The 23,619-nt window shown below is 34.6% G+C and overlaps 2 protein-coding genes across 2 annotated transcripts; both read right to left on the bottom strand.

Annotated features, from left to right (window-relative positions):
• Nucleotides 1–280: 280 nt before the first annotated feature.
• On the bottom strand, nt 281–1,113 carry LOC142634648 (uncharacterized). Its single transcript, XM_075808938.1, has 2 exons — nt 1,055–1,113; nt 281–998 (listed from the first exon to the last, which is right to left on the bottom strand). The coding sequence occupies exons 1-2, from the start codon at nt 1,111–1,113 to the stop codon at nt 281–283; spliced, it is 777 nt and encodes a 258-aa protein (XP_075665053.1).
• Nucleotides 1,114–19,152: 18,039 nt separating this feature from the next.
• LOC142633582 (receptor-like protein EIX1) lies at nt 19,153–23,277 on the bottom strand. The gene is made up of 3 exons (XM_075807826.1): nt 21,621–23,277; nt 20,527–20,860; nt 19,153–19,412 (listed from the first exon to the last, which is right to left on the bottom strand). Exons 1-2 carry the CDS (start codon nt 23,275–23,277, stop codon nt 20,805–20,807), a joined length of 1,713 nt encoding a protein of 570 aa, XP_075663941.1. The 3' UTR covers nt 19,153–19,412; nt 20,527–20,804.
• Between the last annotated feature and the right edge of the window lie 342 nt (nt 23,278–23,619).

Below are 23,619 nucleotides of genomic sequence, written 5' to 3'. Positions count from 1 at the left end.
CAGTTTTCCACTCATCACCAGGACGAACCCTAATTTGATGATAACCACTTTTCAAGTCTATCTTGGAGAAGATCGTTGCTCCAGCCATCATATCCAACATGTCATCCAACCGAGGGATAGGAAAATGATACTTCACAATGATCTTGTTGATAGCACAACTATTAACACACACCCTCCAAGTCCCATCTTTCTTTGGAGTTAACAGTGCAAGGACTGCACAAGGGCTCATGCTCTCACGAACAAAACCCTTCCTAAGTAGTTCTTTTACTTGCCTTTGTAACTAGGCATGTTCTGCAGGGCTCATCCTATAGTGAGGCAAGTTAGGTAGGGTCGTTCCGAGCATAAAATCTATGGCGTGTTGGATATCACGCATGGGCGGTAAATGATCGGGGAGTTCCTCAAGGAAAACATCCTTAAATTCCTGGAGCACGGACCTCACTTCTTCAGGTTGCTCCTCACAGGTCTCTCTATAAAGTTCCCTAGCAACTAAGACAAACACAATGGATTCTTCAACTGCTACCCTCTTAAATGCCTTTGGGCTTATGGTGTTCAAACCTTTCGCCTTTGGTGCTTCTGGCTTCTTGCTCATGTCGAGTGGCTTGGATTTCAAAGGATTAAGCACAATCTTCTTGCCTTCAAACATAAATGAGCAAGAATTGGATTGCCCATGAAGGGTGACATCCAAATCATAAAGCCAAGGTCTACCTAAGATAATATGCCCTACATCCATGGGAATTACGTCACACCATATTTCCGCCTTGTAGGTGAGAAATTGAAGTGGGACAACACATCTTTCTTTTATGGCTATGGAGGAAGTATCCACCCAAGAAACTTTATATGGGTTAGGGTGTGGGATCAATTTCAAACCTAGGCGGGAAACAACGTTAGAGGACACCGCATTAATGCAACTCCCACTATTGATAATAACCTTGCAAGTTTTATCTCCACACTTAGTGTAAGTCTGGAAGATGGCACTTCTTCGAGCATCATCAGTGTCTCTTTATTTTGTCAAAGCACACCTTACCACATTCACTCTAGGGACACCAAAAACAACCTTGGAATCATCAACCTGGGGCGAGATGGCTTTAATGCACGCGAGGTAGCTTGAATCATCTTCCTATTCGGCCTCAACATCTTGGACTTCTTCAGCATTTGGATCATACACTAGCTCTTCAAAATTTTCTACCTTTTCATCATCCTCTTGAATGACAAGGGTCCTAGAGGGACATCTAGCTGCGACATGTCCAATCCTATTGCATTTGAAGCATTGGAGGCGAGAGCCTAATCTTGAGGGCTCATTGATCACACCTTTTCCCTTGTCCTCTTTTTCTATCAAGATGCTATTGGGGTAAGGCAAGTTTAGGTTTGCTACCAAAAGGCTGAGGGTTAGTAGGAACACTCTGGAGCTCAGAACGTCGCCAATAGATAGATTTGGATGCTAACTCACAATTCCTGGCAAGGTCATAGGCTTCTCCTAAGGCCGTGACCCCTCGGGTGATAATCTCGTTTAGTAAATTAGCATTTAAGCCTTTCTTGAACCTATTGAGTGTGACAACCTCTTCCTCAACTATTCGAATTCGCCTATTGAATTCCTTAAATTTTTCTATGTATTCGGTCACAGGAGCAGTGCCTTGTTTTAGGTGATTTCATTCCTCAAGGAGGGAGCTCCTATAAGTTGGAGGAAGATAATTCCTCGAGAGTGCATCCTTCATCTCAATCCAATCAATAATGGGGGGCTCACGTCGTCGCCTAAGGGTTTCCTCAAGGTCCTCCCAGAAAAGATCAGCTCTCCCAATTAACTTCATCCTAGCATACCTCACTTTCCTATTCTCAGCCCAATGGTAATAGTAAAAGAATTTCTCCATTTGACGTAACCAATCAGTGAAAACCTATGGGTCTAGGCAACCATCAAAGGTTGGTGCTTCAATCTTCTCCTTAGACATCCTATCATCATAATCCCTAAGGCCATAGTGATTATAGTGATCATGTTCAAAATTTGGAGCCCTATTAAAGTGACCATGGTTATTTTGCCTAAGCATGTTATCTCCTTCATGGTTAATGGTCTCTCTTTGAGATGCTTCAATTCGCCCTACCCTATCCAGCAAATCATGGACACTCTTTGCTAGGTCTCCTATGATTTGCTCTAAAGAGGGCCTAGATTCGGAAGTTGATTGATGTTCAGCGTTTGACATGATGTGACCACTATGTAGATGCATGCAACACAATATTTATGAATGCAAGTGAGATTCCCAAAAATTCAAGTAATCAATTCTCAATGTAAAATTAAAGGTCAAACAAGAGTGCATGTAGAGTCTAGATTGATGAATCAAAGGAATGAATTGCAGACAAATAGTGATAGTGTTCACAATATTAAGAGATAGCCCAAATAAAAGACAAATTCCAATAAGCTCCACAATTAATAATAAGAATCAAATATTTCAAAGAAATTGGATTATGTTTTCTTTTTTTTTTTTTTTTTTTTTTTTTTGGAATTTTAGAGTGGGTACTGAAAGAAAACACAAAAAATAAAACAACTAATTTGAGCACAAAATGGATAGGCTAATTGATTATGGTGGGATATGCACATAAAAAACATAAAGATAATATTTTTTTAATGAGACAAAATTGAATCCACTAAAAAAAAATAGAGTCAGAATTGTACCCTAGTCAGTGGCTCCACTTATTGCACTAGATAGCCACGGTTTGCTCCTCAAGTGAGTGAATTGACTTGGGCTGAATGGACCTGTGAAAACAATTTAAGCCCAATACAAGCAATGGGCTGTCACAGATATAGTGCTTCTTCCATTTTTTTTTTTTTGCAAAATAATAAAATATACTATTGACAAAAGAAACTACAGACAAAAAGAAGTGCAACGACAGGCCTTTAAAAAAAACTTAAACTACAGACTAAAAGAAAGCCAAGAAGCTAAAAGAGAACATTATCTCGAAGCTGAAAAAAATGGCTCGGCGATGGATATGCGGTGCTAGCGATCAACGACGGTGGTGGCGTGAAGGTGGGGAAGACAGCGGCGGCTTGAATCGTGGAGGAGTGGCGGCGGCTGTCTCAGGTCTTGGCATTGGAGTGGGTTGGCGTTCTCAGCGACAGTGGTCGACGTCTTCTGCAGCGGTAGTCGAGGGTGATAATGGTCTTGGCGGCTGGTGGCTGGTGGGTTTTAGGGTGGTGGATACTGATCCTGTGGGTGTCGGCGGCTGGTGGTTGATGGGTCGCCTGTTCTTTTTTTTTTTTTTTTTGGCTGTGGGTTCTGTGATCTAAGGCGGGCACGGATGGTGGTCACCGGCTTGGGAGGCGTCGCTAGCTTCTTTGTCGGTTTGGGGGTGAGAAACTCATGTGGGGCTTGGGGGAAGATAAGGATTGCAGGGGCTGGTTTGGGCTTGTTCAAGATCTCATGAGGCAAAAACTTGAAAGGTACTGTCATGGTTGACTTGCTCTTTTGATTGTTTTACTTTGAAGTGGTTGTCTACGGTTGTGTTGTATGGACCAGAAGTCTGCTCTAATACCAAAACTGACATAGGACAACCACAATATTCCAATAGAAAAGAAAAATAATAAGATAAACCCTAGGAATCAGCACCTAAGGGTTGCTTGGAGTCAGCACCAAGCAAACTGGAGTTGGCACCAGTGTAAAAGAAAACACATGTTTTTAATAATTCTCAAAAGCTGTCTTACAATAATCAGAAAAAATGTTTAAATAGCTAACAACAAAATTCATAAAGAAACCCTAATTATTAAATGCTCGGGCTTGCTTAATCTCAAGCCCAATAACTAATAGGCTCCATCCATAAGGCCACAGGTTGAGCCGTTTTCTTTTTGCTCTTCCTCTCATACATGTGTATAATTGGAGGCCTGTATCTTGTGTCCGCACCAGTTTCTCATTGGAATTTAACGACAACATATGCGTTTAGCTGGGATGTTTGATTTCATGCTATAAGCTTTATCCTAATTAAAGTCCATGTTGAAATGTTGCCACTTGCCAATATCATTTTTCCCGACCTTGATAGAAACGTTGATCCTTTTCTATATTGACCTGTGAATTTCTTGTTAGCGTATTGAGAAATCTGTTTGTCCTAGAACCTCTGATCTCTGATGGAGTCATCATTTGGTTCTAATATTCCATGCTAAAGGTTGATTATTTGGTGAACTATGGAAATTTCCATTGCAGTTCTGTTGATACAATAATTAAGCCATGAGCCCTGTTTTGTCATGTACTTAGGCTCGTTATTGAGTAAAATCTCATGTGTATTAGCTCTTAATGACATGATTGCATTAGTCATCTCAGAGATCAATGCTCACCTCACACAAGTGATGTGAGGTGATAGCTGGTAGGTTAATTGGAAAACCGTCTTTCACGTATGGCGTGGAGATTCCTCATCAATATCAAACCCATCAAGAATTTGACTTGGTGACTTCTTGCGCTTTACGTTCGGTGACTTGTTAACCACTATGCATTATTTTCCACCATGTTGCATAATATTCATGCAAGACCATTTAAATATCCGACTTCTAGGTGGCCCATACCTTTTATTTTTTATTTTTTATTTTTTTTTCTTCAGGAATCATTGAATAGTCAAATAAAATTAAATTCCACTAGTAATTTTGAAGCTTAATTTGGTCAGCCTAATAAAATTTCTGATCTTTTTTTTTTTCACCTCCAAATTTTATTTATTTACACAAACTGAACTAATTTCTTAGATAATTTACTACTTGAACTAATTAAAAGTAGCAAATAAGAAATTCTTTCAGCATTCAATTCAAATTGATAACAATGAATTAAGCGTTGTGCTAGTTATGTAAATATTAAAATACGGGGTATGTGAGGGAAAAATAACATTTGTAATAATTAAGCAGTTTTCATTGTGGTTACGTCGAGACTGCAACATACTCGTGCCCTCGGGATGCGCCTTCCGCTTCAAGTCTTCATTTTGTTTCATTAATTCTTGCACATTAGCTGTCAGTGCTTGAATCTGTTGAGTCATTACCATCGGGTCCGGTGGTGCAATAGTGTTTGAGCCCATCGGTTTTGCAAAACTTAGTCAATCAGAGAGTTCGACGACTTATGGTCAGTTTCCACAGACGGCGCCAAACTGATGACGAACAATTTCGCCTTGTCAGTATGTTCCTCGTCAGTACGATGGACAACTTGAGATCCTGTGTAAGAGAAAACACTAAATGGATAATGACACTGGTTTGGGGCCTGCCAAGGAACCTTCAATGCTTAAGTTAGCTCAAGCTATTTAGGAATCTCAATTTTGTAGAGTAATTTGTGTGTGTCTTTTCTCCTTTTACCTATCTTTTCTGGCTTTATATAGCCTTATGCTGAGTTAATGCTCAGTATAACGTTGCACCGTAGTTGGAGGATTTAATGCTCAATGATGACCATTTAACCCCAGTCTTTGCTGCCTGTAACGGACTTTTAACTGCACATTACTGGATGGCAATAACGGTTCCATGCTTATTTATCACTCAATCATTAAATGTTGTTTGGAATTAATGTACTTACGCTTGTCCATACTCTTACTCGTCATTATTATGGACGGTTTGCGAGTGATAGACAACCATTTATGCGCTACTTGTCAGTACCTCAAGTTTATTTTAGATGGTTGGGTAAAATAATAATAGAATAACCTACGTGGAATAACAAGAACATCCAAAACTTTTTTGAAATTATCAATTTAATCCTTTAACACAAATGGTGTTACATGCCTTCCGCATTAATAACATGTTTTATCCTTTTACATCCGGATGAGATAGTAATCACTCTTGCATTAGGCATAAAAAAGTGCATCGTTGATATTATAAATGGTCACGTATCCTTTCACACCAGGATGAGATAGTAATCATTCTTGCATTAGGCATAAAAAAGTGCATCCTTGATATCATATATGGTCATTGTCACGGCCAAAACTCAATTACCATGGGATTTTGGGCTCAGACCTTCAATATATTTGTGTTCTGGGTTGGGCTTCTCCCTCAATGGGAGGTCCAAGAAGTGACTTTACCTTTTATTGATATAATAAATATGTTATTTTAGCCCTTAATTTCCCTTCTCATGGCCCAACTGAGGTTTCAATCACGCAGCCGCACTCTTTCCCTAAGTTCCGAGTAGGATCCCTTTGTTCCCAATGTGGGTGTTTCCTTACTTGTGTTACTTTCCCTAATTTTTCCATCCCCTGATCCCTATTCCTCTTTTTCTATTTATAGCCTCCCTTTGTGGGGTTGTCATGATGAGGGGATTTTATCATGTCAGTAGGTCCATCAGCCCCATATTCTTGATCAGATGAGACTCACCGCCTACTGCAGATATGACTTCCTAGTAACTTGTGCATGATGCCGGTTACTGCTTGACAGGCAAATTCCCCTAAGACATTATCCCTAGTTCACGGCAAACTCTTGGGGTATTAAGGCCAAAGATTTGGTAGGCCCCTCTCAGCTCAGCCTGTGGGCTAGGGCAGGTCAAGCACATGGTTGCATGGGCCTACATTTCGGGACTGGGTTGACATACTCTGTCCGTATAGTCACGTTTCTTGAATTGTCTAATGCGACAAGTGAAGAACATGATAAAAAAAATAAAAATAAAAATGAGTAAGAAATAGGGATATTAGGGTTTAATGGTAGAATAGAGAGATGGGAGGGACCTCAAGGAAGGGGGAAAGGGAAAACACCTGGAGTGTCTTCCTTCTTGCTTGAGTCATTTTTCTTCTATCTTCTTTGATCTCCACTCTGGAATTGGTCTTCTTGAATTAATGACCTCTAAGATTGGAATGAAATTTGCTCTCAATAGATAGATCAGCATGCATGCATGCATGCGTTAATCTTCCTTGTTCATGAGAATCTAAAGAGCTCATCAATTGTTAAACAGACGTAGTAGAAAGATCCTTAATTAGTAGATTCATCAATATTGCAGCAACCACGTAATCATATTCTTCTGGCAAACCTATTAACATTTTTTCAACAACCTTTGGTTTGTAATTTGAATTTCTTCTCCGTAAGTTTTCATGTGACTAAGAACCGCGGAGGCATGGAGCTCATGCTCTTGGGTCCCACATGTCATCTGGATTTCTTTCGGAAGTTGCTTGGACTTGGGCTAACATCGCTCTGATTGTTTGTCTCTGCCTTTGCGAAAATTAATGACCACAATGTCGTTTAGATCCAGTGATGCACCATATTACTTGTCTACAATTTAATTAAAAAATTCTTACATATTTAAAATTGTTCAGTTTAATAATTTTTTTTAATCATATATTGACTCAACTATTTTAGATAGGTGAGAATTTTTTAGTGAGATGATGAATGAGTAGTGTGGTCTGAAAAGTTGAATTAAAAAAGAAAAAGTTTAGTTTAAAAAAAATAAATATATTTATTTATTTAAAACAAAGTGAATTAAAATAATATAACAAATGTGATATGGGTTTATTTTTATAAAATGTCATTGTATTAAATTCTACGAGTTATATATTTTTTCTAATATTGTTATATATTAATAAAACTAGGGTAAATTGCAAATTATACCCCTAAAGTTTGAGGATGATTGAATTTTACACTTTGAAATTTCAGAATTTGAATTTTACCCATGAAATTTAGGGTGTTTGGATTTTACACCCTGATGTTTCAAAATTTGGATTATACCTCCTAAAGTTTGGGAGTGTTGAGGTTTTATACCCCAAAATTCTGAAATTTTAAGGTGTAAAATCCAAACATCCCAAAACTTAAGGGAGTAAAATTCAAATACTCTTAAAATATAGGGGGTAAAATCCAAATTTTGTAACGCCAGGGTGTAAAATCCAAACACCTCCAAATTTCAGAGGGTAAAATCCAACAGACTTTACCTAAAAGTATTTTGGTCTCATACTTTGCATAAATGTATAATTAAATTATGTTGGTTTCAAGCTAAAACAATAAACTTGGTTTTTATAGGATTCTGATATTCACTATTTAGATCAATAGGAATTGAGTAAGCAGGAAAAGCTTGAAGAGGATTCGTAGAAATGAACATCTTTCAAAATAAACATAGATTTGCTTTAATAAATTAAATAAGCACATTTTATTAGCCACAATATTTTTTTTAAAAAGCAATATAAATATAAATTAGGAACAAACAATAAAAAAAGATCACATATGGCATACCTTTGTGTTTTATATATTTGATTGAATGAACATATCACTAATTTTGCCAAAGAAATTATGCTTTAAGCCAAACCATATAATGAAGGCTTAAAAAAGAAAATTGATGTGCATCTTACTAATAGTTTATTTAGTACTCTCTAGTTTGTACCATATGGGATACCAAAATTACTTTTGCATCATAGATTATATGCCAAATATTTGTGGCTAAAATCCAATAAAATGTTTAGATTTTTAGTAAGGAAAAATGTTATCAAAATCTATGAATACAAAATCTCGATTGTTTGTCAATATTTGAACTTTTGGTCATCTTTATGCTTAATTATGATGGACCTACCATTTTTGCGCATTTGTGTATAAAAAATATATATTCACTTGTGATTTGAGGCATCACAAATAGTTTGGTCCAACTTGCTATAACAAATATTGAAATACTTAGTTGATATTCAAGTAGACAACATAAATATTTAAAGAATAAAAAAGAGAAAAAAGTAAAAGGTAGAAAATTCCTTGAGTTTTGCCAAGAAGAAATGAAACGTGGATCCAATTTGATTTGGGAAACGAGAATATATAATACAATGGATGTTGAGGTTAGATTATGTATTTCCATTTTTTTATAAGTGATTGTATATTTTCCTTAACCATACATCTCCATTAGTTTACATTGTATAGGAGGGCTGAATTAAGACTTGAAAAATGAGTAGAAATGTTGGTTTGATTAGTTGGGATTACGAAGAGATACAAATGAGTGAAGAGGGGTGTTAAATTCTAAATGATGAGTTAGAAGTTGATTTAATTTTCTTAAAAAAAAAAAAAGAATTGATCAAAGAAGAAGTCAAATGACAAAACCTCGTGCTATTCAAAGGCTTGAAGGTATCCATGGTAGAAGATTGTAATGTCCAAAATTTGATGTCTTTAATTTTTGAAGCTGCAGTTAGTACCAAACTAAACAGTTTCACATTGTCATTTTCTCATTGAAATTTAACTACGGCATATGCGTTTAGCTGGGACGTTTAATTTCATGCTATTAACTTTATCCTAATTAAAGTCCGTGTTGAAATGTTACCAGTTGCCAATATCATTTTTCCCGACCTTGTTAGAAACGTTGATCCTCTTCTATATTGACCTGTGAATTTCTTGTTAGCGTATTAAGAAATCTGTTTGTCCTAGAACCTCTGCTCTCTGATGGAGTCATCATTTGGTTCTAATATTCCATGCTAAAGGTTGATTATTTGGTGAACTATGCAAATTTCCATTACAGTTCTGTTGATACAATAATTAAGCCATGAGCCCTGTTTTGTCATATACTTAATACTTAGGCTCATGATTGAGTAAAATCTCATGTGTATTAGCTCTTAATGACATGATTGCATTAGTCATCTCAGAGATCAATGCTCACCTCACACAAGTGATGTGAGGTGGAAGCTGAAACGTTAATTTGAAGACCGTCTTTCACGTACCGCGTAAAGATTCCTCATCAATATCAAACACATCAAAGAATTTGACTTGGTGACTTATCATGATTTACGTTTGATGACTTGTTAACCACTATGCATTATTTTCCACCAAGGCTGCGTTTGTTTGAGAGTAAAATATTTTCCGGGTGTAAAATAATTTCAAGTAAAAATATTTTTGGGAAAGGAAAATAATTTCTAGTGTTTGGTGGCATTTAAAAAAATACTTTGAAAAATATTTTTTAGTGTTTGGTTGTGTTCTTGAAAATATTATAGAAAACACATTTTCTACTTGTTGCTCACATTTTCTCACATATTCTTAGTTTCCAAACAAATATATAATATCATTTCTCAATACTGAAACACAAAAGAAACAAAACCCCAAAAAAAAAAAAATCATCAAATTCGGTCAGAGAAAATGCAGAGAGAGAGAGAGGCGACTGGGTTTGACGTTGAGGCGAGATCGCGTGGCGGAGGCGAAGGCGAGCACGATCAGATTGGGTTCATCGGAGATGAGTTTGAGTGTTGAGGCGGCGCGAATCAGATCGGCGATGGCGAAGGCGCGATCTCTACTCTCTCTTCTCACTCTTTCTCTCTCTCTCTTTGGGTGTCTGTGAGTCCGGAAATTGATTTGAAGGTAAAATAGAAACGTAAATCATTTTCCGGGTCAAAGGCTTTATTTTATGGTCAAAGTAAATGATTTTTCGGAAAACTCTATTTTTCATGCTCAACCAAACACACAGAAAGGTGTAAAAGGATTTCCTGAAACAAAACAAATGCAGCCCAAGTTGCATAAGATTCAAGCAAGACCATTCAAATCTCCGACTTCTAGGTGGCCCATAACTTTTTTTTTTTCTTCAGGAATCATTGAATAGTCAAATTAAATTAAATTCCAATAGTAATTTTGTAGCTTAATTTGGTCAACCTAATAAAATTTCTGGATCTTTTTTTTTTTCCACCTTCGAACTTTTATTTATTTACACAAACTAAACTAATTTCTTAGATAATTTACTACTTGAACTAGTTAAAAGTAGCAAATAAGTAGTTCTTTCAGCATTCAATTCAAATTGATAACAATGAATTAAGCGTTGTGCTAGTTATGTAATTATTAAAAGACGGGTATGTGAGGAAAAAAGTACATTTGTAATAATTAAGTAAGGTGTATTAGCATCAGTCTTTTTTTGCAACAAGCTAATATTGAAAAAAATTATTAGGTGTTTTTAGAATATAGCAGCACAGTACATAGTAGTGATGTGATGAAAGCTCACCATGTTATTAGTATGAATTATTTTGATGTCTTGTTTCTTTTTCTTTTTTTCTTGGTGTGTGTGTGTGAACCCCATCCAAATAAACCATATCCCTCCAAATAATTATGTGGTTGTCATTTTATCTTTATACTTCAAGATGAGATCACAATCACTCTTACGCTTACCCCATTTATAAGAAAAGGTTACTAGAACCCAATGGTGAATGGTGCACCAGGCACTAATAGTTACCCTGATCTAAGCATACAGAATACCCTGGAAGTGGAACCAAGGGATAGAGTTGAGAGCAGAGCTTCATACAGGTACAGTGGTAAAAGTGACTCCAGTATTCCTGAGGCTTTAATGTATAAGCTGGTAGCCCAATCTCATGTTATTGATATTGGGCTATCCCAAAAGTCCATTGGCATAGAGTATTTTATCAAGAATTGTTGTTACCTAATGAGAGAAACTTCTTATGGGATTCAAATAAAGAGAAAAAGAAGATGCACTTGGAAATGCTGGAACCCCAAGTCACTTCACCAAAAAAGGAGTGGTACTCAGGGGCTTGATGCTCTAAAGCCCAGGAACATAATCCCTATTAGCTTTAGCTAAACTGGTGGCTCAAAACAAAAACTGAAGGAGATTTTCTTTGGGCCTCAACCTGAAATACTCAAACCAATAGACCCAATTAGACCATGTGGTCTCTTCTAAAAAAAGAAAGCTTGACTACGGGGTCAATGGTAAAGTATAAATTTTTTTAAGTGCACAACTAAACACACACACTCAAAAGTGTATAATATACATATTCAGTAAGTCGATGACCGATATTACATAATTCAAAAAAATTGTAAATTGACTTTTATTTCATGTCAAATTTAATTGTATTTTGTTCAATCATTTCCATGTAATTTTGTGGGATTTAATATAAGGATTGAGTGTAAAAGTTTAGTGAAAAATTATGGAGAAAAGTGAATTCGCAACTGATTCACAATTGGCTCGCGAGTGGACAACCAATGAAAGGCCATTTGAGAAGTACATGCTGGAATCCAAATAGTTTCATGCAAGATAGGATTCTGCATGTCACTTCGCAACTCAAGCCAAGTCGCGAATGACCTACGAAACCCGTCTGCCTGGAGCTTTTTAAAGTGTGTTTTCCTCTCTTTTTTTTTTACCAACACTATATAAGCCTACATTACCCACGAAATTATAAGAATGAGTTTTTATAAGGAACTAGTGAAGACATGACTCGGTGAATCCTGTTGGTAGTTAGAACTTGAAGGGTTCAAGTACATTGGGTAGATTAGGCTTGGATGGTCTTTTTGATATTCATATACTCCAACTTGAATCACTAGTGGATCAATTTCAGCTTGGAGGGCTGCGAAAAGGTATTTCACCAAGTACTTTGGTTTCCCTTTTGATAACACATCTCGATACTATCTTGTATTTGCATCTCTCTTCCCTTACTGTTTAAGCTTTATATTTGTTATTGCTTGCTTGTGGATATGGCTTAGAGAGTAGTTAGGTTATTGCGTATCATTTACTCTTATTACGCACTTAAATAAGTTAGAGTAAAAGCAATTAAGCTGTGTTTTTAAAATTGAGAGTCTAAACAAGCTGTAATGTTTTACACTATATGAGCTTTCAAAAAAAAAATCTTTCATTAATTTCAAAATTTTAAATATTTCACATTAGGATATAACAATGTTTTTAGAAAACATAAAATGTTTGCAAATCAATTAATTTCAATTAGATTGAATTATAAATATAAGTTTTAATATGTCTTAACATATATAATGTAAATAGGAAATATATAATAATGAAAAAACTAAATGAAACACATTCTTATGTTTATGGATGAAAAAGTAGCATACGTCCCAAAAACTTTGAACCATAAAAATCATAGCATATTTTCTTTTAATGGAAAAATACAAGCATTCTTATATCCCTAATTCTCTAAATGCAAAATGGAAAAAAGTTTTTTAAAAATATTTTTACTAAATAGATTTACTTATCTATTTTTATGAACATATATATGGTTTAAATGCTCATACATTTTTTTTAATAAATAAATGCTTCTAAATTTGATAAGTTACAGATGAAAACAAAAGTGGTAATTAAAAGAAAAATGAGATATTAATACTCATTTCAAGTGATTTTTTATGCAATGTTTAATTTTCTTTAAATATTAAATGGGCCGATAAATAAAGATGATACATTCTATAAAATTTTACTCATAAATAAGGAGAGGGGGGAGAAATTCAAAATGCTAGAGGGCCATGCCCCCCCTCCCCTCTGCCAATGTTTTTGACGAAACATGAATACCGTTTGCAAAAGTTAAACTGAAGTGTGAGAACAACAATCCAAATCAAACTCTAGGATTTAGTATGCACGCACCGTGGCATTCCTGCTTAGTATTTTATAATTGTTTGACGAAAAGTTTCCGCACTTCGGCCTCTTTTTTTGCCCATTATTGAGTAAAATCTCATGTATGTGCTTCTTTAATTCCTCTATTTAGGCATATGAAATACTATTTATGCAAACCTGTTTAGTGGCCTTAATGATATGATTGCAGGTCGATTACCATTTCAAGGTAGATACCTCTGCCCAATATTCCACTAGTGGATATTGATGAGTACAGAAAAATTGGTGAGGTCATCCACCTTAATGGACGATCTTGTGTCATTGTCAAGTCATCAAAGAAAAAAATATAACCGTTCAAGTACATTCAGCATATTAAATGCCGATTGTTACTCAAAGAGTCTGTTTGGATAGAACTTATTGCTGAAAACTGAAAATACTGTAGCAAAATAATTTTTAAATGGGTAAAAAGCACTGTTCATGCCAAAAAATACTGTTCATTGGCCTAAAATCACTGTTTATAACTAATGAACAGTGACAGGCACGCTGAAAAAAAAAAAAAAAAATCCAAAACATAGACGCTGGACGTTGAATCCAAACGCCCTCAAAGTCTTAAAACTCCCAAGGTAATATAACCACCTCGAATTTTCCTTATATGAAGGGAGGCATTTATGAGTACAACAGTCTGCCTCATTCGTGAATGTATGAGAATAAATCTTGAAAATACTTTCTCCATACAAAATACATAAATTAATTCTAACTTAATATTAGTGTTGCTCGATGTCTTTCAACTCAGGAGAAAAAGAAGAATCACTTGGTAAGCTGAACAAAGTCACTTCACCAAATAAGGGCTGGTACGTAGTTTGAGGCTTGAATGCTTGATGCTGCAAAGCCCAGGAACCTGGCCCTATTAGCTAAGCTAAACTGGAGGATATTCTCTTTGGGCCTGAACCTTAAAAGCCTAGTATCAAAATGCTAGAAACACTAGACGCTAGCTGCACAAAAGGTCCTGGTCTAGAATATGGGCTGCTTGCATGCTTGCATTGCAACTTGCAAGGCAGGAAAGAACATCTTCGATAAAAGGAGTGAGAAAGGTCAATAATGATGGATTGAAGAAGTTTTGGGGGGATTGCTGGTCTAGTGTGGGACCTTGGAGTACAAAATGGAGCATGACAACAGAGAAGCCAATCAAGCAGTTGACGACTCCCTTGCTAAAAGAGGATGTCACTCACCAATTAGAACTTTTTTGTACACCATACTAGAGTCCTTTCAAAATTGCTTTTGTTTTAGCTTTGCATAACTCTATTGAAACTTTGACCCTGACTATCTGTAGCTAATTTTAACGAAACCTTTGTTACCAAAAGAAGAAAAACTTTTATTCTTGTGACACTTTAACCTCTCCTAACGGTTCTTTGAGTCATTTGTACTAATTTTAATGGAATTAGCTTGTAAACCCATACATATGTATGAATACACTTAAAAATATACGATAAAATGTATAATATAATTTCTACCTATATAAATTTTTTTTAAAAGATAATTACAATATGTTGCTAACCCTGCAGCTCGAATTCTTTCCTCTCTAAACCTCTAAGCACTTTGTACATGTGGAGGTGTCAATTCAACTACAAGGCCTTTGGCTATATAATTTAAATATTATTGATAGTCATTTTTATATTTTGTTAACTCTTTAAAAAAAATTGTAAGGATATTATTAGGTATAAAATGTAAATTGTCCATTTTATTTTAAATTATTGTGAAGAACTTTTATTTTTTATTTTTTATCATTCATTTATTCTAGATTCTTTGATTTTTGTACTTAATAACTCACTTGAATAAATATATATGATGTGGTCTCACATTTGATTCTAAAATTAAAAAATAAAACTATTTAAGAATAAAATTTTAGAACACATGACGCGAAATTAGAACTCTAATTTAGAATTCTAGTTTGAGTTTTTCTCAGCTTTGCCTATTATTATATACTAGCCGCAGACTTACGCGATGCATGAGAATATATAAATATTTTGTAATGGGGTATAATATATGAAAAGTAACAATCATTTCAAGTATTATTTTTTTTTTTAAGATTTCTACAAGTATTTTTTTTTTTAATCTTTTTATATCTACAAATACAAATATATCAAACAATTATATTTTGTATGCTTGATTAATATTCCTTTTGAGGTGAACTATATTTTTCTAATTTCTGTTATAGTGTGTTATATTTGATATACAACTTAAATTTATAAGTTTCAAATTTATTATTCAAATTTCTCATCTCTTAAGGAATAAGAAGATTATCATAATAATAAAAATTTATCAAAAAACTACAATGTTATCTTAACCAAAATTAAATTAAAACAAAAGGAATAAAAGATAGACTTTATAGTAATTTATTACTCAAAATTATAGGCATATTCTAAAGGATAGACTTTGTAGAATGTGTTTTGACATAAACTCAAATTCCTATTTCTGAAACAAACTTCACATTCAGTGCGTGATCCAATTTTCATTGCATATAAAGGAGTATTTGTAGGGAGAATACCTTGACGTGCTCTCCACATGAAAGTTGGCCTTTTTTGGAACCACCGTTTGCCATGAAAACTCAAATTCATTTTGAGTTCATACGCTTTGAGACCATGAAAACTCAAACCCATTCATCATGAAATCCCAAAATTTAATTACATTTTTTTTTCCTAGTAATGAGATGGTAATAAATAAATAAATATTAAGAATAATACAAATAACAAAACTCATTTTGTGTTCATCCACTTTGGACCTGGGCTACTAATGTTTGCCCCTTATGTGCTTCAATTTCGTTTGCAAGCTCTGTCTCTTGCACTAATTTGATTGGGTTTTGGTTGATGGACTTGAGTCAAGATTGAAAGAATGGGAAAAACACTCAAGAAATTATCCCATTGAAGGTCATACCAATCAATTTGTGGAGAGAACAACTGAAAATTTATAAAGAAAAAAATATGACAAGTGAGGAGGTGAGGAGGTTGTTATCTATTTATGACTCTCAGAATTCCATATAATTGCGGCATGTGAAGAGTCTAGGTTAATGGAGAGATACATGGTATAATTGGAGATAAAGTAACACTATAATTTAAGTAGAGGTTCAATAAATGTCAATAGGTAAATCAAAAAATAAAAAAAGAATGAAAGAAAATGAATGATGACATGGAACTGATGTGGCTTAACTGGAGCGTAACAACAATAAATACTACGTTTCAGTTTTTAGATATATATAGATATAGATATATAGATTCGATGATATGACAATTGCTGACATTTTCTACTGAGAAATAATTGAAGAAAAAGATCTTGTTTTTTTTTATTTTTTTTTATACAAGATATAATTTTTACTCTAGCCTAATCTAAGTGAATATGTGTGTAAAGCTCACTCTTGGATACTTGAACTCCGACCCTTACCCCCCACACCCTGCAAACATTTATACTTGTAGAGTGACCAACGCACCAAAGGTGTGTGGTAGTAAGAAAAAGATCTTTTTACTCTCACAGATGCATTTCTCTATGACTTTCTCATTCAATGCTTATTTGGGTTCGTGTTGTTCACAAGGTGTAAGCTTTAGGGTAAAATATTAATTTTCTTTTAACTATTTTCCGATAGGTGATGTAGGCACTTGACTTATCATAAAATGTAATTAAAGTTAGTGAAAATGCCTGATAGAGTAAAGCATACAGAGGTAAATATCGCAAAATAAACTACATGATAGCTTCTTCTTTTTACAGGTATACCACAAGGTAAGTATGTGTAATTTGCCAAAAATATTTTGCAGGTAGAAAGCCACAAGATACAAACCACATTTGTTTCAAGATAACAACCCTTGAATCCATAAAGAGAACTCCACCTAGGGGTGTGCAACCAACCCACCAAAACTGACCCGACTCGACTCAACCCACTGGGTTGGGTTAGTTTTTAGGGCTTGGTGGGTTGGGTTGGGTTACAAAAAAAATTTTGATAGCGGGTTGGGTTAGGTTTGGGTCATAAAATTCCAAACCTGCCAAACCCAACCTAACCCATCCATATATTTAATATATATATATATATATATATATATATATATATATATAATATTATATAATTAAGAAATTTTTAAAAATAACTAGCTCTTCGTATCTGATATAAAAGCCACTTAATTCACACAAATCCTAGTAAATTACTATTGTTTTTTAGTCATTAGTTTTGTTTGTCTTTAAGGAATTACATTGATACTAATCTTTGGGGTTTTCAAATATATTTATATTTATATTTTTTTTTCTACTTACTTTTATAATAACAAAAAAAAATTTTTGTCAAATCTATGAGTTCAACCCGACCTAACCCGACCCATGTGGGTTGTGTTGGACTAATGTGATAGGTTAGGCTGGGTTGAATTTTTTTTGAGCCACCATAGTGGGTTGGGTCAAAAAATCTTCTTAACCCGACCCAACCTGACTCACGCACACCCTTGTCTCCATCTCCTATAAAAGAAGTAAAAAACTCTTTGAAATATTATTGATCCAAAACCAAATTGTCTTGGGGGCTATAAATCTATAATGCATTTAAATAGGAGGGGAGGGGGGAGTCTAGGGCTACCATGATGCCCTTAAAAGAACCCTAACTGTACTCCTAGGGTGGCTAGGGGACACCTAAAGCCATAATTTGTGTTAAACTTAGGCTAAGAAAATAGGAAAGATTTCTAAAAAATGCAAAATTGAGAAAATTACAATATTAAATCCTAAAGTCTTTGGGAGACATCCAAAAAGACATGGGACCTTATTTTTCCATTTAACTCAAAAGTTATAAATAAAATAAAAATTACCATAAATAGCAAAAAGATTAATTAAAGATCTAAATAAATGAATTGGCCCAAAAAGTAATGTAGGTCATGGCCATAAGGCGATGAGTTTTGATCCTCATGACGATTCCCTTCAATTCACCAAATTTCATGAGATTTTGTTGTTGGTTCCAACGATTTCTATAAGGATTCGTTTGGATAGAACTTATTGCTGAAAACTGAAAACACTGTAGCAAAATAATTTTTAAAGGGGTAAAAAATACTGTTCATTCCAAAAGTTACTGTTCATTGGCCTAAAATCACTGTTCATGGCCAATGAACAGTAACAAACACGCGTTGAAAAAAAAAAAAAACAAAAACAAAAACAAAACGTGGACGCAGCTAAAAAAAGCTGGATCCAAACGTATTCTAAGTACTTAATTTTCTACTTCCTGAACTTTTTACATGTTTAACTTCCAACAGTCTCTTTGTTCAAAGAAAGCCAGTGTTATTCATGATGCATCAAAAAATATTTGTTTCTTTGAATGGTAGAGGAATGACCATTTGACTTATAAGAGATTGGCAAATATAAAGTTGGAGTTAGTGTATCTTTCAGCCTAATAGGTTCTTTAACACTCAAATTTGCAAAAGTAACCATATGTCATAGTTTGTATAATCATTTGACAATTAAGAGATTGACAAGTTACTTTTAATATATATATACATATATGTGTGTGTGTGTTTATTCATCAAGAGAAAAAAAACTGACAATTAAAAAGGCGGGGCTAGTGTATCTTTGTGCCTGATAGGTTATTTAACACTCAAATATGCAAAAGACCATGTCATAATTTTCGAATAGTATACTTAGTTGAAGACATTATTACTCACATGTTTTCGACTATAGTGTATTGTTTATTGGACAAATTTGGAGGAATTTCCTCTTACCTATTACATGGTGATTGATAAAACTATCAATGCGTAATTAACTCATGTTAAAAGTCATGTGTACGTATGAATAGTTTTTATCAATTACCAAGTAGTGGGTTGGAGAAATTTTCTTTTGAACTGGTTTGGTGGTAAACATTTTCCTTGTTTATTTATTCTTATTTTTAAAAATACCAAAACAAACTTACATTACCAGCTGAACAATTACAATCAACAAGTACAAAAGATATATATATATATATTTTGTAAAAAGGATAATATAATAAAGGAGGGGAGCTAGCCTCCACCAATAGGAACCCAACGTTCATACACCATACCAACATGGTCCAAATTAAGTAGCAAATACACATTAGAAGAGGGCTTAGAAAACAAAACAAAATCCTGAGCTTGGTGGACACCCCTCCAAGCAAGTCCATCCACACACTTATTAACCTCCCTATAGCAGTGGCAGATCCTAACTTGAGGAATTATCCTTAGACTTTCCCTGCAATCAGCCACTTAAAAGTAAGCACACGCATATAACCCCTTATACATAATATACGTTTCACTAACATTGTAGTCAATCTGCTAGTTTTGAAACTCAATTAGTTAAATAAGGGAAAAGATAACCAACTAGGCCAATATTTTCTTCTTTAAAGGACTAGAACCATATAGATAAATAGTTCTTACAAATCATATGCAAGAATTATATATAATATGTAGGATTTTGTTCACGTATGTTTTATGATAAAACCAAGATGAAATAAGATCAAGTATATTTTTTTTTTGCAAATGATTCTTTCTGGACTGTTGAAACCAGTGCCACCTCTCGAAGTATACACAATGAATTGCAATATTCAATAGTGGTGATGTGAGTATGAGGAGCATGGCCAGTATCAAGCTTAATTTCAATTCAATAATGTTGAAATTCTAAGAATTCATGTTAAGCCCACGTCTTTGATATTCTAGTAGTAAATCCTCCTACTGAATTACATCATATGAAATGAGAAATCAAGCTATGTATTGAATAATAATATTAAAAACTCCTCTACACCACATATTTGATGTATTATGTATACTAGTGTATAACCCGTGCATATGCACAGTACAATTAAAAAAATTACAATTACTCACATATATGGATACTAATTGTACTCTATCTCTCTTATTTTTTTTATTTTAATTTCTTTTGGATATACACATGAATTTACTCTTTCTTTCTTTTCTTTTTATCTTTTTTTCTTTATTGAGTTTTTGATGATTTATTTATATTAGACTCTTTGTCTTTTGCACCTTATTAACTCACCTAGAACAAAAATTAAAAACACTTAAATAGGAAATGTGGCGAAAAATTAAACAACTGGAATCCAATTTAAAACTTAATTGAATTTTCTCTCAACTTTACTTTTATATATGTATATATATATATAGATGAGAAACAATATAATGAACTTTATTTCAAGAAAAATTAGCTAACTGCAAATATGGATTGAAGCTAAAGATATGCTATATTTGTGAAATAAAATTTAAATCACTATCACATGAGCTATGAATTAATCATATCTTCAAAGTATGTAACTTTAGAATTAATATTAGGGACATATTGTTGGAAGCAATACCTTTTAGCTAGATAACGATGTTTTAGACTTGCTGAGGTGGCATCCTCTTACCTTCTTTAGTAACCTATTCATCTTTAGCATTGCAGTCACATAAATCCAATCCTTTATATAATCAGCAAATCTGAAATAAGCATGCCTATAGGTCCTGTTGAAGAAGAGAGTCCCACAAATTGCGCAAAAGCTAGTTGTGAATCCAACTCCCATACCTATATAGAAGCTGGAACTTTTATAGTCATCTTCTTTTTTGCCAATTGGTGACTTATTCAAATATTCCTCCTCTATTGTGCAGCTTTTTGGAAGAGGATCACCGCAAAGTTGAGTATTGCCAATGTAACTGAGAGCATCAAAAGATTGAAGCTGAGTGCCTGAAGGAATTTTGCCAGAGAAGTTGTTGTATGACAAGTCCAAGTGACTAAGAAATGTCAAATTAGACAAGCTTGGAGGAATTTTACCCGATAGATGATTTTGAGAGAGATCGATTGACTCTAACTCTTTCATGCTCCCTATTTTTTCAGGTATATTACCCATCAAATGATTTCGAGACAAGTTCAAAAAACGTAAATCGGAAAGAATTGAAATTTCAACTGGGATTGATCCAAACAAGTTGTTACTTGAAAGGTCTATGATCTTAACAAATGCAAGGTTCTTTTCATATTCCAATTCATTCCCTTTGGGAACCAATTTAAGATTCTCAATATAAGATCCAGAATCATACATATATCGTAAAGAATTAAAAGAGATGTCTTGAATATTGGGTTCCCGTATTGCCATGGCACTAAAATTTTTCAAGCACTTTGGTATGGTTCCTGATAGACTATTATTTGCAAGATCCAATACTCTAAGAGAAGAAATTTGGCATATTTGTAGAGGTATATGACCCTTGAATCTATTTGATCTTAGACGGAGAATTAAAAGGTTTGTCATATCTCCAATCCAAAGTGGTATGATGTCTGACAAATGATTATCACCTATATCAATGAGCCTAAGATTTGAGCAAATTTTCAATGATGAAGGAATTTCTCCAATGATGCTATTGTTTTGTAAATGCAATGATTGGAGTGCAACTAAAGAACCCATGGAATAAGGAATTCTACCTGATATACTATTGCTCCCAAAGTTTAAACGGATCAAAGACGGCCAATACTTCCAACAATGAGAAAGCTCCCCTGATAAGAGATTGTTTGATGCATCTAAAATCTCTAATTTATTCTTTACATTCCTTTGTTGGCACAAGAAAGAGGAAATGGATCCATAAATTGAGTTGTTAGCGATATTGAGCACTTTGACCTTTGTAGACAATTGTGGCATTCGACCTTTGAAGTGATTAGATCTTAAATTTAAGATAGTAGAATTCAACACAATACCTGAGACATCCCCTTCTATACGGTTGCTAGAGAGATCGATTATCTCAATGCTCGAAGTCCAATTCCATAACCAACTCGGAGCCTTGTCTGAAATTCCTGTCTGGAACATTTCTAAAATTTTGAGGGATCTTTGTGTTTGTAGCCATGTAGGAAAGTTAGGACCTATCTTGCAGGAGCTCATCCAAGCATATTCAAGTTGAAAAGGTGGAACCCAATTAGAGTTCACATTAAAGAATAAAGATGTAAAAGACATATCTAGGTACTTCAATTTGGAGAGCTTAGTGAAATGTCCTTCGTCTACAGTGCCTGTTAAGAAATTATGTCCAACAAGCAACGCCTTTAAATTTGAGAGAAGTGCAAGACTCTTTGGAATGGTGCCGTTCAACTGATTATCATAAAGGAATAAATCTCCCAAATAAGATAAATTTCCAATGGATGAAGGAATAGGACCACTTAAAGAATTAAATCGGAGATCAAGGTTTATTAGGTGCTTAACCCGTCCTAATGACTCTGGAATTTTTCCAGTTAGGAGATTGTAATTCAATAATAGAGATTTTAATTTCTGAAAATTCAAAATACCATGAGGTATTTCGCCTTTTAGAGAACAGTTCCTTAGGTCAAGCACTAAGAGACTCGTACTTATATTAAGGAACCAATTAGGTATCTCATGATTGAAATGATTATGGGGGAGATAAAGGACTTGAAGAGATGTGAGATTGACAAATCCAAGAGATGGGTTTAGGCTATCAAGTTGACAATCTGCCAAGTATAGCTTCAAAAGAGATGGGAACTTACTTATTATTTGAAGCCAATCGACTTCTTTGTGAAGGTTAGCAAAGCTCAAGTCAAGGTATTGAATGGAAGAGAGATTAGACATCCAACGAAGGTTATCTGCATAAAGATGAGAATTACCTCCAAGATTTAGATAGAGAAGGCCTGAAAGGTTCCCAAGCTGATGAGGAATGACTCCAGAGAAGTTTGCTGAATTAAGGCCAAGATGTCTTAAACTGGTCATTGAACCAATGAAACTTGGAATAGTAGTACAATTAAAGTTATTCCATCTCAAGTCCAAGTAATTCAAAAACTCTAATTCAAGCAATGAAGAACTAATCTCACCACTTGACCTGATATATGATAGGTTGAGTTCTGTGACTCGACCGGTTTTGTTATCACAACGAACTCTGTCCCATCTACAGCAATCTTCTTGGTCAGACCAGGATGAGAGTCGGTTCAAAGGATCCGTGAGACCTCGTTTGAGGCTTAGAAGTGCTTGTTTGTCTTTCTCACTGCAGGTGGTATTTGAGTTTGCTTTGAAAAAGCTTGAAGTGAAGGTTGCGGCAAAGAACCATAGTAAGAAGAGCACATGAGTTGCAAAAGAGGCACCCATGACAACTCAATAACAGAGAGAGAAAGGTTCAAAGAGAAGTTTGAAGATTCATATCAAATTGGATACTACTATCTCATGTAAATATAGGCTTTAAGCCTAACGCAAGAGATCATTGATTACCACACAAAAGTTTGAAGGTTCATAGCAGGTTGCTCAAAAGACTTTGACTTGCTGAATTTTTTTGTTTTTTGATCGATGATTAATTCCTTTCTGCACCGTCATTTTCATGCAATTATCTAAATTCTAGGTGGGTGCTATCCCCTGGCTTGAAGGTATCCATGGCAACGTCTAAAATTTGATGTCTTTAATTTTGAATATGCAGTCAGTAGTAAACTAAAGAGT

This window comes from Castanea sativa, chromosome 5 (assembly GCF_040712315.1).
Source record: "Castanea sativa cultivar Marrone di Chiusa Pesio chromosome 5, ASM4071231v1".
Lineage (NCBI taxonomy): Eukaryota > Viridiplantae > Streptophyta > Magnoliopsida > Fagales > Fagaceae > Castanea > Castanea sativa.
The sequence above is the reverse complement of the archived record's forward strand: the minus strand, read 5'-3'. Positions and strand labels throughout refer to the sequence as shown.

Coding starts and splice junctions, on each gene's coding strand:
- LOC142634648 (XM_075808938.1), bottom strand. CDS start 1,113: ATGATTCAAGCTACCTCGCGTGCATTAAAGCCATCTCGCCCCAGGTTG. Junction 999..1,054: donor CCCAGGTTGATGATTCCAAG/GTTGTTTTTGGT, acceptor GACAAAATAAAG/AGACACTGATGATGCTCGAA.
- LOC142633582 (XM_075807826.1), bottom strand. CDS start 23,277: ATGGGTGCCTCTTTTGCAACTCATGTGCTCTTCTTACTATGGTTCTTT. Junction 20,861..21,620: donor TGGGAGCAATAGTATATCAG/GTAGAATTCCTT, acceptor TGATGCTCTCAG/TTACATTGGCAATACTCAAC.